At 53.6% G+C, this 17,482-nt stretch overlaps 1 protein-coding gene across 3 annotated transcripts in view; it reads right to left on the bottom strand.

The window, feature by feature from the left end:
- The window catches only part of MNT (MAX network transcriptional repressor), a 73,156-nt gene that overhangs the window by 14,892 nt on the left and 40,782 nt on the right, over nucleotides 1–17,482 (bottom strand). Inside the window, exons 1-4 of one of the 3 annotated variants that reach the window (XM_027751687.2) lie at nucleotides 17,228–17,355; nucleotides 6,669–7,230; nucleotides 4,539–4,580; nucleotides 3,769–3,880 (exon numbers count right to left, since the gene is read on the bottom strand). In XM_027751687.2, coding sequence (XP_027607488.2) covers nucleotides 3,769–3,880; nucleotides 4,539–4,580; nucleotides 6,669–7,230; nucleotides 17,228–17,300 — 789 coding nt within the window. In that variant the 5' untranslated portion in view covers nucleotides 17,301–17,355. Of the gene's footprint in view, nucleotides 1–3,768; nucleotides 3,881–4,538; nucleotides 4,581–6,668; nucleotides 7,231–16,145; nucleotides 16,421–17,227; nucleotides 17,356–17,482 lie in introns of those variants that run through there. The other 2 variants (XM_039387081.1, XM_027751688.2) reach the window with 2 other exon arrangements.

The following is a 17,482-nucleotide window of genomic DNA, read 5'->3' as shown; positions in this document are numbered from 1 at the left end:
GGTGCTCAGGTACCACAGTGACAGGTACATTTTGAGAACAGAGGAGCACTCTTGCTTAAGGGTTTTTCAACTAACTTCCCAAGATGATGATTACAACATTTCCTAGGGGGCAAGGAATCCTTCAAGGAGAATCACATCAGGGCCCAGCTGCACGGGCTGTGAGCTGTGTCTGATGCCAGCTGGGCTGGGCTGGGCCCCTCTGCAGTGGGGCTCTCTGAGGAGGACAGGCCTGTCCTGCCTGGGCTCTGCCAGGGGACACTGCTCCAGGACAGCCAAGGGGACAGGGCTCTGCTCTCTCAAAGCAAACAGCATTTTATTCCCCCTGTGCTTTTAGCCAAATCACTCCATGCATCTTACAGACTCCTCAGAGGTCTCCAGTATTTTCTCTCAAGTTCTGTGGGGAGGAGAGTGAAGAACAAGGGCTGAGGTGGTCCGTGCAACAAATGGGCTTGGTCAGAGGCTTTGTGCTGGCGTCTGGAGCCCACCCTGCTGTCAGACCCGCTGGGAAACCCCCTCAGCCAGAGCCACAGAACAACAGCCCACACGACTTTAAGCTGAATCACCAGCTAAGGGATTATTAACTTCCAGCTGCGTTCAGCCCCATTTCCTTTGTGCAACAGTGTGTTTAATTGCAGATTCTAATTTACTGTTGCAGAGCACAAGCCCAGGTCCAAGGATAAATTAAAATGACAGCTCCATGGGAAGTTCGGAATTTAACTTCCTGACTTATCTGATTTGATGCAGATACAAATATTTAAATCCAGCCAAGGAAACAAACCGCCTGTTTCTAAGAAGTTACAGCTGGAATGGGGGAAAATGGATTTTGTAGGAAGAGAGGCTGCAGCAATCAGTGCACTGCCACAATGCCCACGGGCACGGAGCAGCCACTGCCCTGAGCTTCAGCTGGTGCACTGTGCTCCTCCCCTGCGAGGCTCATTTGGGTTTGGGTTTTTTGGTGGATTTTTCCCTTTAGTGAAAAACTGCTTCACTATCCTGGGAGTAAGAGGTTCTAGTTTTAAATCTCCTTTGCACAATTTCCCTGTTCTCTTCTCAAGGGAAGCACCGAGCCTGTGAGTGAAACAAATGGAGCTTGGTGTACGATCAGTGCCCATCCCCACACTGATGCACATTAGTTTTGTTGAAACAGATCACAGCTAAATTCAAACTGCATTAAAAAAACAATATATATAAAAAAACCCAGCGCTTAAGTTTTTAGCACAGCCGAATCCTGTGACAGAGGTGCCAGGGAAAACTGCACGCAGGATCCTCCCTGCTGCCTGGGATCCTCCCTGCTGCCTGGGATCCTCCCTGCTGCTCGGGATCCTCCCTGCTGCTCGGGATCCTCCCTGCTGCCTGGGATCCTCCCTGCTGCCTGGGATCCTCCCTGCTGCCTGGGATCCTCCCTGCTGCTCGGGATACTCCCTGCTGCTCTGAGCTCAGGCAAGCAGCTGCCAGAGAGGCTCTGGCTGCCCAGAAGAGGAGGAGGAGGTGATGCAGCAGTTGCACAACGTCACAGCCAGGCCATGTCACTGCCCATGTCACGGGCCAGCCGCCGGTGCCGGGTCAGTGCCCGCCCACGGGCAGCCCCACCACGCCAGCCAGGGCTGGCACTTGCCATGTGCTCCCCGCACACGTGGAGGTGGACACTGGCACAGGAGCACTGGCCGCTGGGGAGGGAGAGTGGCTGGAACAGGCCTGAGGTCACTGTGACTTTCTCCTCCACGCACCACGAGGCAGGCTGGCTGACCGACCACTCCTCCCGCCGCCAGCCCAGCGCTGCCACACTGACCGACGGACACCCGGACGGCCAGCCCTGTCCCAGGGCTGCACACCCCAGACTCCTCATCACAGAGGCTCCTCCTGCAAGCTACAACATCTGTGGTGCACAGGCAGCAGAGCTGGTAAAGCAGAGCCGTGCAGACACAGCCCCCGCTGGCGAGACAGTCCCACACCAGGAGGGAATACTGAGCATAAGCCCTCCCAACCTCTGCATTTTCACTCCACTGACTGATTGAACACATTGCAATTACACCACCCCAAGACCTCAATCAGTCCCAGATGGTGGGCACACACAACAGCATGGGAGAAATCACAGCAGAGCAGCCAGGTCGACAGACCCGATCCCAGCCATCCTGATTCCCAGAATGGATCCATGCTGGGAAAAACAATTCAAAGGCGGCACTGAAACAGACCTGAGCAGAAACTTGAAGGAAACAAAAGGTGGGTCTGAATCTGTGAATGCCTTCTGGACCATCAGGAAGCACCTTACACCCCCGAACAGGACGTGCTGAGGGTTTCACTCCCAGCGATTTACGGAGCTGTTGGTCCATATGCCCGCAGGCAGCACAGAACTGCACCACACCAGAGACTCAAACACTGCACAAGGGAGCCAGGGAGGAGGGAGAGGCAGGATCAGCCATCTCCACTGACAGTCTCAAACAGAATTTTAAGGTGCTTCCCAAAAGCACAGAGTAAAAACACTGCCAGAGCAGAGTCTCTTCACAGAGAAGTCTGCACGTGCATCAGCATTCCCAGGGTGTCAGCCACGACACCAGACACGGCTCCTGACACCCTGACTCTGGAGAGCAGTGATGGGATCACTCTGCTCCCTTACTGCTGATGGAGGCTCATCCCCACAAACATCAGCCGGCTGAAATCCAAAGAAAGGCTCAGATCCTCTCTAATGCCCATTAGGCTGCAACACAACCACGCCCCCAAAAATACCTTTTTGAGCAACACAAACAGTGGATAGGTACCATCAGAATTTGCCCCAACCAAAGGCTCTCTGAGGGAAGTGGCTGATGAAGACTAACGAGAAGGGCTGAGCTGATCTCACTCTGAGGCATTACTGACTCTCCAAAGTGAAGCTGGAGCAAGTAATCAATGTCCAGCACTTCTGAACACCAGAGGGAAATGATGTGTGAGAGGGACTAAGGAAAATGGGAAGAAACTGAGGAAGAGACAACATTTTACTGTGGAAAAGCCCATTGTGATCAGTCCTCAGCATCCTTTATTCTAGTTAGAAAGTACGAGGTGTACTGGCTCTCTTCATTTGCACCATAAATGCAGCAACTCTTCCAGTTTCCGGATAAATTTTAATTGCATTACATGCTATTAATTTCACTCACACTCACAGAGGACATCTACAATTTCTTTTGTGCTACCATTAACCACTTTCACAAACATTAAACAAGCAAACACAAACACTAACTTCCCTCCAGCTGCAAACACAACTGAATTTTACCTGTACTTTCCCCCAGACTCATTCCTGGTACCCTACCCACCTGCAGCTTCATGCTGCAACCCCAAATTCCAGGCCTTCCCTGCTTCCAAGCAAATGACCTGTACTCCCATATCCATCTCATCAAATACTCGAGACATACCAAACCTTCATGGAAATCCAACTGTTTTAGTTAAGCAAACAGAAAACCTCCCCAAATCATACAGATTAAAATTCACCTGAATCCAAAACTAGCAGCTGAAGTTCACTCAGCCTGGATCTCTATGATCATCTGAATATCTGCTCCCTGTGCCACCACTGCTGGAAAGGATGTTTTGTGGTTAATTTGGAACTTCTAGAATAAGGAGACTGCATGAAGCAAGTGTTCCTAGAAGATCCAAATGCTCTGGAAACCTGGAGTTTATAAATGACCACATCCTGTGGGAGGAGGAGGAGGAAGGGGACTGTCTCTCCTGTTTTCCTTTGCACTCCCAGGTGAGCTGCAGCCCCTGCCCAGCCCAGCCCGAGCCCCCAAGCACTGCACATACCTGGATGTATCGCAAGGCACTCCTGAGGACACTGAGGTTTGAGGTCTTCTTGTCATCTACGTTGGGGATGTTGCGCTTTAAAGTCTCAAAGCACTCTTTCAAATGTGCACGTCTAAAGAAAACACAGGTGGGTCGTCAGCTCGTGGGACACACACCAGAAACCAATTCCACATAGGGGAGAGCCTAACTGGGGCCTTAATCCAGCAAAGCACCTACACCTGTGCATAGCAGACCCCCAGCCCAGCCCAGCCCAGACACCACAGGGCTGTGTGCCTGGATTCTATTCCAGCTTTGTTAGGAACACTGCAGCCTTAAATGAAACATCTCATCTCCCTGTGCTTCCACTGTCACCGTATTTCTGATTTAGCTAGTCAGGCTTGTAAGAGTTTTGGGTCAGGAACTGGTTTTTCTCTTGTATTCACACTGTGCACTGACCCCTGATTTTGGTTCACTGCTTTAAAGGAGTCACACTGTTATGCACACGGGGGTTTGCTTTGCGGGATGAGGGCTTTGCAGGGTGATGGGACGCAGTGGTGCAGTTAAACAGAACATACTGGGAAGCCAGAAATGCAGAACTGAGCTGTAAGAAAGCAAAGCAATGCTGCAAGATTCAGTAAAAGCCACTAAGAATTTTGTTCAGGTTCTTTGTTTAAAAACAAACAAACAACAAACAAAACCCCGCCAAAGCCAAACAAATATTGACAGACTATAGGCCAAAAAAAGAACGTGAATTACAATTAAAAAAACCAAACCCCTGGCTTTCTACGCACCTGTTCTTCTCCAATTTATTATGTACTTCCCTGGTCCCAACCCTGTAACCCAAACAGAACAAAGATCAGCTCAGTGTCAGGTTGAAAACTCCTGCATTGCACCTGTGCTTGCAGCAGTGTGTGTGTGCCAAGGAGATACAGGTCAAGATTCAAAAGCAACAGAGGTGTTCAGATATCACTGGTGTAACATTAGGCACATACATATTTCTGCCTATGCTGTTTCAAGATAAACTACATACTTTACACGTGCATTAGATGGACACATTGTGCATATAATGCACACAAGGTACAAACAGGTGTAACCTACACCTACGCTCCAGTGGGACAAGGTTTATGCAGTTTTAAATTCAAATGTACAATACTGGGCAAACACTTCCAACTGCTTCAGGTTTTTACTGTGCCTGAAACAACAAAGCTGAGGATAAACATGGAATGAAGCAATCCAGGAATCCTCCAGTCACCACTCAAGGAAGAACCAGAGTGGGCTTCTGGTTTTGGGGTTTGAGTTCATCCCCACCCTCCAAATCAGAGGACTGTTTTTAGGAAAAGCTAAACAAATAAATGTTCTCAGTTTTTCAGCTACAGTGGTGTTTAGGTACATTAGTAGACGTGTAGATTTCAAGTATTTTCAATACACTGTGCAAAGTAATTATTTGCCTTTATCTGAAAATACAGGACATTGAGATAATCATAATCAATAAACTGTCAGGTATTTGAAAACAAACATTTGTCAGCATTTTCCCATGAAACATTTACAGGCTGAAAAAGACACCTTTTCTGTGCTTATGTCTAATGGAGTAGTTCTAGGGGGACACAGTGGTGAGCTGGGCTCCACATTGGGAGCACGGCCCTCCCAGCCTCCCAGAAGCAAAGCTCAGTGTGATGGCACAGGAGCAGTTTGTGGGTGCACCTGAAGCCACCCCCCTCAGACTCGTTCTGCCCTGGTACCCCCATGCCAGCAGAAACTGGCTCCACAGCCATCTGAACCCACACAAGGGCAGTGACAGGGTTGCTTGATCAAAGCATAGGCTGATGGACCTTTCCCACAGCTGGGTGTTTTACACACAGGCTCTCAAGATCTCAGTTTTCCACAGAGAAATCACACTGGCATTTTACCAAAGCCTTTATCTTCACAAACTCTTATCTGCATTACTTACATTGTTTCCTTCTATGCATTTTGGGATCTCTATATCCCAAAGGACACAGTGAACCCTTTTTCTGTCCACTACACGTTACATCTCCTCCAGCCCCCCTGGGACTTGCACACCATCTCCAACACCACTGCCAGGAGTCATCCCCCCGCTGCAGAACAGTCCCAGGCCCAGGCAGCACAGCCCAGGAGGGAAGACTGAACAGATCCAGGTCACTTATCCTGCAGGAAAACTAAAGGGCCAAGGGAAACAGGTAAAACTGCTGCAAAGAAGGGAATGGTTTGTTCTCCCATTCCACAAGCAGTAATACCAGACAGTACTGGGATGCTGTGGTCTGGAAACAGCCACCTACGGAGAAGGCAGAGTCACCACCAGCCAAAGTCCTTAGGAACGAGTCAGATAAACAGTACCCTGGAACAACATCAGAGCCACAAGTCCTGTCTGAGGGTGAGGGCAGATTAAACAGCCTTCAGCCCCTTCCAGCTGCAGGATTCTGGGTGAGCAGGAGGCTCTCAGCACTTACAGCACTAAGAAACTGAAACAGCAGCTAAGATGATCCCTGTCCTGGGAATGACATCTCCCAGATCACATCCCAGTTTTCAACAAAGCTCCTGCAAGCAGCAGTGCCATGTGATTTCCCTGACCAGTACAAGCAGAGATCTTTTGTCAAACATAACACCAGATGCCACCTGAGATCAGACAGGCAGGGCTGGGACTTGCTTCCTAACACCGTTCTGGCTTGGAAAAAAAAGTCCTGGTACAGAATATTACAGTGTGGAGTCAGGGAGGAAAATAAAATCCCATCAAGTTGAAAAACCCTGCTCTCAGCAATCCAAACGGACATCAAATATCCACAGGTGTCGGTATTTCTGATCTGACAACGCTTTGCACAAGCAGGAGCTGCCCCAGAGCGATGCAGGTTTTGGTACCATCTTTGCCTGGTCCCTGTTGGACACCTCCACACACACAGTGCACTCACCCTCCAATTCTCTTCTTGAGCTCGATGGGTTTCAGGTCGTCTGCCGGGGCCAGCTTCAGGGCGCCCAGGGGCGCGGGCGCTGCCGGGTGCTGCAGGGGCTGGATGGGCTGTGGGACCACGTGGTGCTGGGAGATGGCCAGGACCGGCGCCGGGTAATGCTGGAGCTGCTTGGGGCTGCCCGACGGCGGGGTGACAGCTTTCCCATCCGGCAGGTGTGGGCCCGGCGGCCTCTGGATCACCGGAGCCACCGACGAGGATTCCTTGGGGACACTGGGAGTGCTTACGAGGGGCTGGTGGCGTTGCACGAGCGGCGGGGACAGGGCGGTTTGGGCCGCTTGCTGGGGGGAACTGGTGACAACGGGGATGGGAATGACTGAGATGGGGGCTGCCAGGGGCGGGGGCGGCGGGGGCACCGGGGCCGGGGGGGAGACGGGCACCAGCAGTTCGCTTCGGGGCTCCTCCGGGGAGAGGGCACTGTTGGCCCGTGGCACGCTGGCCTTGCTGGCCACCTTCTGCTCCTGCTCCCTCTCCAGGCGGAGCTTCTCATGCTTCTCATTCTCCTCTGAAAGAGAAACACTCACAGTGAGCACTGGTGCTTCCTGACCTTCCCCAGCCGCAGCCTTGAACCAACACAAGGCAGGCTCCTTAAATTAAAATACCCCATGCTTTGTACTACCCTGAGTAAATCCCAGCTCAGTGGACACTGCACTGATACAAACCCGCCAAGGCACCTCTTTTACTGCTGTGGCTTTTATTCAAGCTCCTAAACTTGGCTTTGATGTGTGTACGTTCCTATATGTTTTTATAACACCATACAAAGTAAATGAAATCTGTGTGGCCTGACTAGCAAAATAAACCTCATCAAATGCGATCCGGGGCTCCGGCTTTAATTGCGTGAACATGGCACAAGGAAAATTTATTTATACAAGTCCTGTGGCGCCAGTGGCCCTGGCATCTAGACATCACACAGCCTTAATCAAATATCTCCAAACCCACTGTCCATGAGGCTCAGCAGATCCTGCTCCTGACAGCCGCAACTAAAAGTGCTGCACCAACCTCTTCAAAGTAATATACAAATATTTGGAAAATAAACCCTTACTTCATCAAGGAAGGATCATATGTTTGGGTGTCCTCTCATATAGTTGCCAGAATCAAGAGGAAGCTCCAAGAAACATCCCAACAGAGCCTGTTCCCAGGAGAAGCTTGGGTTCAACTGAAACACTGAAGCTGGGGTGTATATTTAGGAAATTTGATAGAAGAGAGTGTATCCTGCAACCTGGAATTACCAGGTTATGTTCAACCTCGCAGTGATCTTCAAGAAGAAGCTGCACTGAACACAACAAGCAGAACAAGGGGAAAAGGGCCCCCCCAGGCACAGAGCTGCCCAGCCCTCACCACGCCTGAGGGGCCCTGCCACTGCTGGGATAATTTCTTACCTGCCTTTTAATTTTGAGGGGTGCTAGTGCAAAAGCTACAGAGAGAATAAAGGGAACAAAACTCTTATTCCTGTTTCTGAATGCCCTTTGGTACGTGTGACTGCACAGTGACACTGCCCCAGATTCAGTCGACGTGATTTCCTGAAGTTCAGCTGCAGCAACAGCCCAAACACACCCCACTCACCTCAGGAGCCCATGAGCAGGGTCAGGCACCCATCTGACTGGGTAAACACTGTCCAGCAACCACATGGGGAGAAACCACCCCTGGACTGAGCTCCAGCACCAGGGCTGCAGCCCCAGTCCTTGACCCCACAGCACTTGGAAAGGCACCCACGAAACTCCATGATCAGGAAGGATTTCACATCCATACACCACCCCTCCCAGGGCGGCCCGAGACTCAAATCCAAAGTTTTAATTCAACTCCTGCAGCACAAGTAGAGGTAAGTGAGCAAAAGATCTGACTGACTCCAAAAGAGGAGGCAGGATGCTTAAGCAGCAGCTGAGGCTGAAAGCAGCATTGCTCTGTATTTTCTCAAAATATTTCAGGGTAATAATCGATATTTCCTTAAAGGAAGAAGCAAAGCAGTGCAGGGTGGCAAAAACCCCAGTAGGAGTCTCCTGATGTAAACACAAATTTTAACTACCTACAATTTCTGAGTGGCTCAAATGAACAACATTAATAACCAATACAGAAAAGCCCTTTGTCTGCAGATCTTTTGCTCCACTTTGCTGCTGGTTCGCAGCCAGAGCCAACGCGCCGGCCCTGGCACAGGGCACACGAGGAAACCCAACCCTGGGGAGCTGCTGACTCACAGTGTTCCCTGCGCGTGTCCGGCCACGCTGCAGCTCCGGGGCAGCTCCGGGGCAGCTCCGGGGCAGCTCTGGGCACCCGGCTGGGCACGGGCAGAGCGGCGGGGACTGAGTGGCACCAGCGCTCCGGGCACACGCCGGACCGCAGACCACACAACTTCCACCCAGACTTCAAACTGCACCGGGATGGAGAGGAGGGAGCAGCAAGGCAGTCCATTAATGGGAAGCCCTGGCGGGGTCTGGTGAGGGGAGTGGGACCTGCCTGGGCTGCACTGGCGGCTGGAGGTGACGTTGCCACAGCAGAGCAGAGGATCCAGCCAGGAGAGCCAAGGGCTGCGCTGGCAGCGCTGCCAGGCGGGAGCAGGAGTGGGCACGAAACTCCTACAACGGCAGCGTCCCCGAGGCAGCGTCCCTTCCTCGGGGACGCAGGAGAACAGGGAAGCAAGGTTAAAGCACGCCTTACTGATCAGAAATATTTATGTAAATGTCTCTGGAAGCAGGTGCAGCCCTCGGGCTGCTGACAAGCTGCCAGCAAGGCCTTTGGTGTTGCAAATCTTGAGCTCCCTTGAGCTAAAGAGTTTATTTCAAGGATTTTTTTTAGCCAAAATCTGACACCAGTGAGCCCCTGTCCTTTTGTGTCTGACTCATCCACAGGCAGAAAGGATCCACACTGCCAACCCCTCCCCAGCAAGAGGACTGGAGGGTCCCTGAGTCACCTCTTAGGACAGAAACCCTTCCACTGGGTGATAAAATCCTGTGTCCTGCTCACTTTGTACTCACACCTTGCATACAAACCAAAGACACCCTTTGAAAGAAACCCCCTTGAGTTCTATGTTTTCCCATATGAAGGAAGTTCACCCATGTTCAGTCACAGGTACATGTCAGGGATGAGTGACCAGCACACCGTGTGCTCAGACACAAGTGAGGTTCATTCCTTCCCGTGCAGCGCACTCAGCACAGCAACTCCTGCAGGCCCAGACACAGAAAGAAGCCAAGGCTCAGGGCATCCCCTTGGGTTATGAGGACAGCTGAACCCAAAGGTGCACCCCAAAATTATGCGTGATTTCCACTCATTCTTGACACTCTTATCAAGGGGACTGAGGATGAGACAAACCAAGTGAGCGAACCAGCTCTGAGAACCCTGCAGGGGTCTGAACCACAGGCCAGGCACGAAGGGACCAGGAATCCCACCCTGCCCACACCACTCTGCCATCATGCCCTCGTGCTGAGAGCAGGGACCTCAGTTCCCTGGCCATGCCACCCAGACAGCGACAGCAACACCAGCAGCCATGGGACAGAACAGCAAATCCTGTCCTAGGAGGACACAGAAACAGGGTCAGCACTTCTGACCGGTGGCCTGGTGCTATTTTAAGGCCCTGATGGTCCAGGAATACACATTACCAAGGCACTCAACTTTGTTACCTAATAATCTGCTGCATTTAAATATATCTCCTCCCTTTTGCCTGCCCTGGAAACACCACCCACCTGTCACAGCCAGGGCTGCAGACACAGAGAGCAGTGTGGGGCAGAGCCACGCGTGCCCCACGCCCCAGGGCACAGCCTGAGCCTCCCGGGGCAGTGCTGGAGGAGCAGGCCTTAAGGAATGTCAGTGCCCTTTTAATGCTCCTATTTTTCACTAGGGACACTATCAGAACTCAGAATTTATCAAGGGTGTGTGCCTTTGCACAGCCAGTCATCCTACTTCTGTGCTCTGTGTGTGCTCAGTGGTCCCTCCCCAGCACATGGGCATCCCTAACTCTGGAACAGAGAGCCAGTTCTGTGGTGTCATTTTCTGAATGGTCTGAACTGTTTCTCTGAACCATTCAATGCTTCTGGGAGCTTATTCAGCACACCCTGAACAGCTACATCCCCAGAGAGGAGTGGTCTGGGTGTCACTGACACAGGATCTGGAGCAGGGTCACCTGCAGCAGTCGCCCCAGGTTCCTACCAGGAAAGTGCTGGGGACAGAAAGAATCTCCAGGTATTTCCTCCTCCCAGGGCCAGCCTGGAGGGGGACAGCCATGCCAAGAGGAAGGGCAGGCTGGAGCCTGAAGGTTGGTTTCTGTTTCTGCAGGTCCCTGGCTCTGCAGAGGAGAACCAGGAAAGGGAAGATAAGAACAGTCAGCAGAACTGGAGCTCAGCAAAGCTCAGCCTGAGCCAGGCAAGCTCTGAGTCATAGTGAATGCTGCTGACACCAGAGGCTGCAGCAACCAGCCACGGGTGCTTCCAGGCCCAGGAACATGCTGTAGGACTGAGACCCCTTTGAAATCGGGACCCCTTTCTCTGAGCCCCTCTGAATCCTGGATGACAACAGCACAACACAAGACCCACTTTTCTCTACCATCTTTGCTAAAGTCTCACTGTTTGGTGTCCCTTTGCACCACTGCTTCCCCACCAGTAACGTGGCAGACCCCACACGGCCCTGCTTCCCAAACCCCTCCAGGCCATGCCCACAGCGCCGGGTTGGCTGCCGGGCACCTGGTGACACTTCAAGCCTGATACCAAACCAGGCCTGATACCTCCTGGAATGCAGCAGGGAAAGACCCTCAAGAAATCTTGTAATTCATCTCCCAAGCCCCAAAGAGGAATCAACCATAACCAAATAAATACCTGGCAGACGTTTCTCACATTAACAGCTTTTCCAGTCCCTATGGATAATTTACATTGTGCTTTAATATGCTGTTCCAGCACTTAACTGAAACCCTGAATCAGCTCCAGAGAATCATTTTAGCTGCATTTTAGTTATAACTAACTCTTAGTGGACAAAAGAAAGAAATAAAGCGCCAGGATTTAGCTGCACTACAAAGGAAAACAAACCAGATCAAAACTGCTAAAAAACCAAAACCATCATGGAGAGTCTTATCTGTACACAGACATCCCAGGGCCAGCAGGTCACTGAGGGGCCAAGCATGTCACGTGCTGTCATGGCTGCAGCACCACACTTTGGTGGGCTGGAGGGATGCAAAATTCCTGTTAGGTACCACATATCTCCTGTCTGCAGGACTTGGGATGAAGTGCAGGAAAGCACTGGCTCTAACAGGTGGAATGGGCACGTGCTGACTGCTTCAGTGTCCAAGGAGCCTCCCCTGGGCAGCCAACCAGGTGAGCTGTCCTACACAGGATGGGCCTCAGTGCTTTTCCACCATGCCTTGGCATTCTTAAGAGACAGAGAAACAAGGTAATGTGCTCTGATAAGCATGTATTTGTCAGCTGAACAGCTTCTGTGTCACAGTTCAGAGCAAAAAGTTCACTGATGACAGGCAGGATCCAACCCACTCGCTCTCACGCACATGAGGACACTGCTGCCCCTGCTTCTGGCCCAGAGACAGGGGGACACACTGCAGGGACAGAGAACAATGATGTGCCTTAATGGTACAGGTTGGAAAAGAACAGTAAACGTGAGCTGACTTAACAAATTCTATTATAAACAAACTATATACTCTTAAAACAGACCAAAAAGCCCACAGACGTACCCTCAGAAGAAACTCTAAGACTCCACTTCATCCACTGCTGGCAAGTGCTCTGCAGGCTTTGAGTCAGCCAGCAAACACAGTGTGTGTGTTACACAGCCAGCAAGGGAGCACGGACAGGTGAAAGGCCTTCAGTGAGTGATGGCAAAACCAGACCTGGCAGTTAACAGCCAGCTGTCAGGTAAGCGTGTTTGCTCCAGGTAACACTCCTCAAACCCGAGAAGAGAACCAGGGCTCACTGCTGCACCTTCAACCCAGCGCTGTGCCAGGGGCTGTTTCCACAGGCTGCTCACACTAGCCAGCTCTCTTCACATGGAAATCGATGGAAGTGTGCAAATTACCCTTCAGGATCCTATCTCCATACTTGAAAAAGAGATAAGAATCAAGGGTATCTGCCCATCAAAGCCCATGCACAGGAGTCTCCTCCATCACCTGAATTGGCTACACCAGGGTAGTTATCCCTGCCATCCCCAAAATCTGTCACAGAGCAAGGCTCTTCCCGAAGTTAAACTCTAATTCTCAGAGTCTGCATGTCACTCTGGCACTGTTTTCCTCATAGCAGCAGTCCAGAAGTAGATAAACTCCACACTGCTTGTTGGGAGGTGCTTTAACCTCCCCTGAAAGAAACCCAGGTGGGTGTGCTGCCTGCAGCAGCCAGCAGTGGCTAAGGACATGGCCACATACCCCTGGAGCCGCTCGGGATCCACGTGCACCCTGGGGAGACAGAAACCAGCAGCAGGCAAAAAGATGCATCCCAACATCACATTGCCAAGACCTGTTGAGAGACACCAGTGGGGGACCTCACTGAGCACAGCACCGAGCCAGTGCCCGACCACAGAGGCTGGGTGTGAGCAGGTTCTCTTCCTCACCCATCAGCATGAGGCAGGCGGCACCACAGCCAAAGGAAACCTTTCTGGTCACCACACACCTTGTTATCACTGCCAGGCAATTAAGAAGAGTGCCCAAATGGCAGTCTGTGAGAAGGAAAAGCCCATAACTGTGCTTGCTGCAGGGTCACTGCCCGCGCTCGCTCTGCCCGGGGAAGGAACGGTGTGAAGGAACTGCAGCACCGGGAGAGCGGCGAGCGCAAGCTGAGCACTCACAGATGAGCATCTGTGGGAAAAACCCTAAGAAAACAAATATTAGTTACTTGCAATTATAAAGAAATTTGTTTTTCTTAGATCACAAAACATTCTTGGATTAACCTAAAGTCAAAGAAATCAGCCACCCTGTAATTCAAGTCCAGTGTCTCTGGAGCTTGCACGTAACAGAGGAAGGACCCTGGGCTGTGGGTCTGTGCTGTGTAAATATGAGTTTACGTGCCTGGGAGCCACGTGCTTACAGCAAACAGCAGCAGCAGCATTGTGAAGCATGAACACAGGTGGGGACAAGAGTGCTTCAGCATCCTGACCCCCAAACCCACCAGAAATGCTGGTGTGTGGCCCCCACAGTGTGTGTCGCTGTCTGCATCCCCATGCTGTTCACAGTAGAGAAATGCATCACATCAGCTGTTCCCTTCACCTCCCCACAGCTGTTGGTTTGTTTCCCACAAATTAATGACATCCAAATAACGATATTACTGGTACCATCATTTACAGAACATTTGTCACCATGTAGGAGAATGGGTTTGCTGAGCACACACACAGTACAGATGAGGAGCCAAACCACTGCAGTTTCATTTCTGTTACATTTCTCTGCAAATCTACAGAAAATTCGTCCAGTTGTAAGAAACTCTCCAAGTCACACAGGCCCAGCAGGAAGCATCCAGCAAACCCCAGCACACACACAGGATCACACTGGGGTGTGCAATGAGCACACAAGAGAAAGAGCCCAAAACCTACTATTTTAAGTCAATGTTTATGTTGTAGAAGTGTCGGGTGAGGATTCTGTAGATGTATATGGGCAGCTGTGTCACTACAAAGCAAACCATTCCCCCTAACCCAGCCTGTCACCTGCATTTTTCCTCCCAGCTTATTGGAAGACAACAACCAACCACTTGTGCTGCATCCTTCCAATTCCAGCAAGTGTTTCAGCAAGGTCTGAACCCAGCTGCAACACTGAGTGGTTCAGCTCGAGGACCCCAGGGCACCCAAGTCCCTTTCACCCCAAGGCCCCACATCATGATTCCCTTGGGAGCTGTCACTCTCATGGGTACAGCTCAAGCTGATGTACCCAACTCTGCTTTTTTCAGAAACTTGAGATGATGTTTTCTGAAATACTTATACATATGATACGTAATATTCAATAGGCTTTTGGGTAAACATCTTGTAAATGCAGTTTGAACCATGCTCTAGCATTCCCTGGGCCAGGAGCAGTGACACGGGGTGGGCTCCACACCAAGAACCACCTGGATCTCCCTGCTGTGGGTCAGGGTGGTCTGCGACAGGTTTCACCCCAGAAAACCCTATCATTGTCACAAACAGTTCCCCGAAGCAATAACTCCCTCAGAAAGCTGAGACAACTAGCTTTGATATGGTTATAAATTAAGAAAAGCAAAGCCTACACGGTTTAATTTTCCACTGGTGGAAGAGGTTGAAGGGGCAGGAGAAGCCACGCTGGTCCCTGCCGGGACACGGCCCAGAGCCGAGCAGAGGCAGTGGTGACGGGCGGGGAACGGGACGTCACCGCTCAGACGTGTGTGTGCTCACGGGAACCAGCCCATGGTGCTGCACCAGCACCCCACTACCATGGCAAGGGCTTGAGCTCTCCCACCAGCAGCACCTCAAAGCTGGAGATCATCCAGGCTGCACCCCAGTAACCATCAACCGCAAAAAGATTGACAAAGCAGCGATGAAAGCTGCCAGCCTGACCTCCCAAAGTACAAGGAGAATGTGAAGATCCAAATGCTGTTTGCTTTCAAGGAATCCTTCTTCATCTCCTCTCCTCGAAAGCTCTCCCTCTCAGTCCCACACTGCACAGAGCACAGTCTCCACCAGCTCTGGCTGGCTGGAGGTGGCCCTGGTGCTCCCGGCAGGTGGGATGAGCTGTGCCTCACACCCCATGTTTTCCTGAGCAGGTCCTGCAGTGCTCCACATGACAGGGATCCCCACAGAGGGGACCTGCCATACCTTGACCACCTTCCCTCCCTGAGACATTCTGCTCTCCTTTCCTCCACAGCCTTTCTGGTTTTCCTTCTATCAGTTTGTTTTTCATAAGGATGGGATGATGAGTGTCTGGCTGATTGGGAGACATTTCCCACCATTTATTCCCAGGTATGGAAAACCAAAAGTGTAGGTATTATAGGTGTGATACCCCCAGCAACCTTAGATCAGCTCAGGTTTACATCATTTAATGCTGTTCCCAACATGCACGATTTTCAGGCCAGACTGGACCCCTGGAGTTCTGCAGGGTAACTGGGGGTGCAATGCAGACCATAACACTTCTCAGAACACAGATTTGAAGGGGCAGGAGAGGAAGAAGGCAAGGGAAGGAAGCCAACCCTGAACACTTCATTGCTTCCCAGTCTTTCCCAGCTACTCCTCTGCTTGTGCTCTACCCTGACATCTTCCTGCCACCCAAAGGTCACACGCCGGGCTCCTCCCTCCCGTGCCACACATCTTCCTGGTGCTCTGACTTCCCTGACGTGGCCACATTTTCACTGATGCTGCTACTCCTGCAGCCAGCTCAGGCCTGACATGTCTGTGCAGCGGGCACGGGGCCTGTGCCCCCCAGCAGTGCCTGAGAGAGCTATGCCAGGCTCCAGACGCTCACCCTGGCAGCTCCTGCCTGCAGCAGGCTCTGGTGTAACACCACATCCTGACCCATCCCTGTGAGCTTCTCCTGGAGCTGGGAAACCTGCATGATGTCTTTTCCTTGGAGTGTTGCCTCGCCCATGTCCCACTCAGCAAATATTCTTGCCTCAGAGGTTGCCCAGCACGATGAGCCAGGTCCCTCCTGCTCCTCTGTATCCCAGACCCTCACTTGTCGCACCCACTCACAGGATGTTCCCACAGTGCAGGGCAGCCGGATCGCAGTGGGAATCTCTCCGGCAGCAGGAGCCACCACTCACGGCCCTGCAGAGCACGAACCCCGGGCACAGCCACCCGGTGTGAGCCCGGAGGTGGTACCAGCACGGGGCTGGCGGGGCCGAGGGGGCTGTCCCGGGCCGGGGGCTGCGCCGGAGCTGTCACCGCCCGGCGGGGAGCGCGGCCCCAAATCCCGGGGTTTGTTCCGGGCTCGGGAATCCTGCCGGCCCTGCGCGGCCCCGCATCCCCCGTCTGCTGCGTGACTCATCACCGACACAATGGGCGGCGGCGGCGGCACAAAGCGCCGCTCCCGCAGGTCCACCCGAGTCCCCGCGCCGGGGCCGCCGCGGGAGCGCGGCCGGGGCTGTTCTCCTGCAGCCACGCGCGGGCGGCGGCCCCCGGGGCACGGCCGCGGCTCGCGGAAGGCCCGGGACCGCCGAGGCGACACAGCGGTGCGGGGATTCCCCCGTCCCGTCCCGGGGTCCCGGGCGGGTCCCGCAGCCCCGGGGGGGCCGCGCGGGGCGGGGCCGCGCGCACGTGGTGGGGGGCGGGGCCTGGCGCGTCACGGCCCCGCCCCCCCGCCGGCCGGGGACACGCAGCGCGCGGGGCGGGGGCGGCGGCGCCCCCGGCGGGAGCGGGGCCGGTCGGGGCCGCCCCCCCGCACGGAGCCCCCGAAGGGCCGCGCCGCGCTGCCCCCGAGCCCCCCGTGCCCTGTCACCGCCCCGCCCGCCCCGGGCTTCCCCCGCCGCCGCCGCCCCGGCCGGGCCCCGCCGGCAGCGCAAAGCCCGCGCCGGTGCCCCCCCGCCCCGGTACCCGCGCCCGTGCCGGCCCGGCCGGCCGGGGCTGTCAGGCGCGGCCCCGCGCGGGCGGCCCCTCACCACGTGCGGTCTGCTGCTGCTGCGCTTGCCACTCCAGGAACCGCGCCGCCTCCAGCAGCGTCTCGATGCTCATGGCGCGGGCCCGGCCGCCACCGCCGCCGCCGCCGCCCGGAGCGCGGGCCCGCCCCGCCCGCTCGCCCCGGGCTCGCCCCGCCGGCCGCAGCGCTGGCGACAAGATGGCGGGTGGCAACAGAAACACAACAGGCGGGCGCTGGCGCGGCCCCGCTACTACGCGGCGGGCGGCGCCAAGACGCG

This window comes from Pipra filicauda, unplaced genomic scaffold (genome assembly GCF_003945595.2).
Source record: "Pipra filicauda isolate LSUMZ 115617 unplaced genomic scaffold, ASM394559v2 scaffold120_size2142806_pilon, whole genome shotgun sequence".
Taxonomy (NCBI): Eukaryota; Metazoa; Chordata; class Aves; order Passeriformes; family Pipridae; genus Pipra; species Pipra filicauda.
This window is presented reverse-complemented; position numbering and strand designations above follow the sequence as displayed.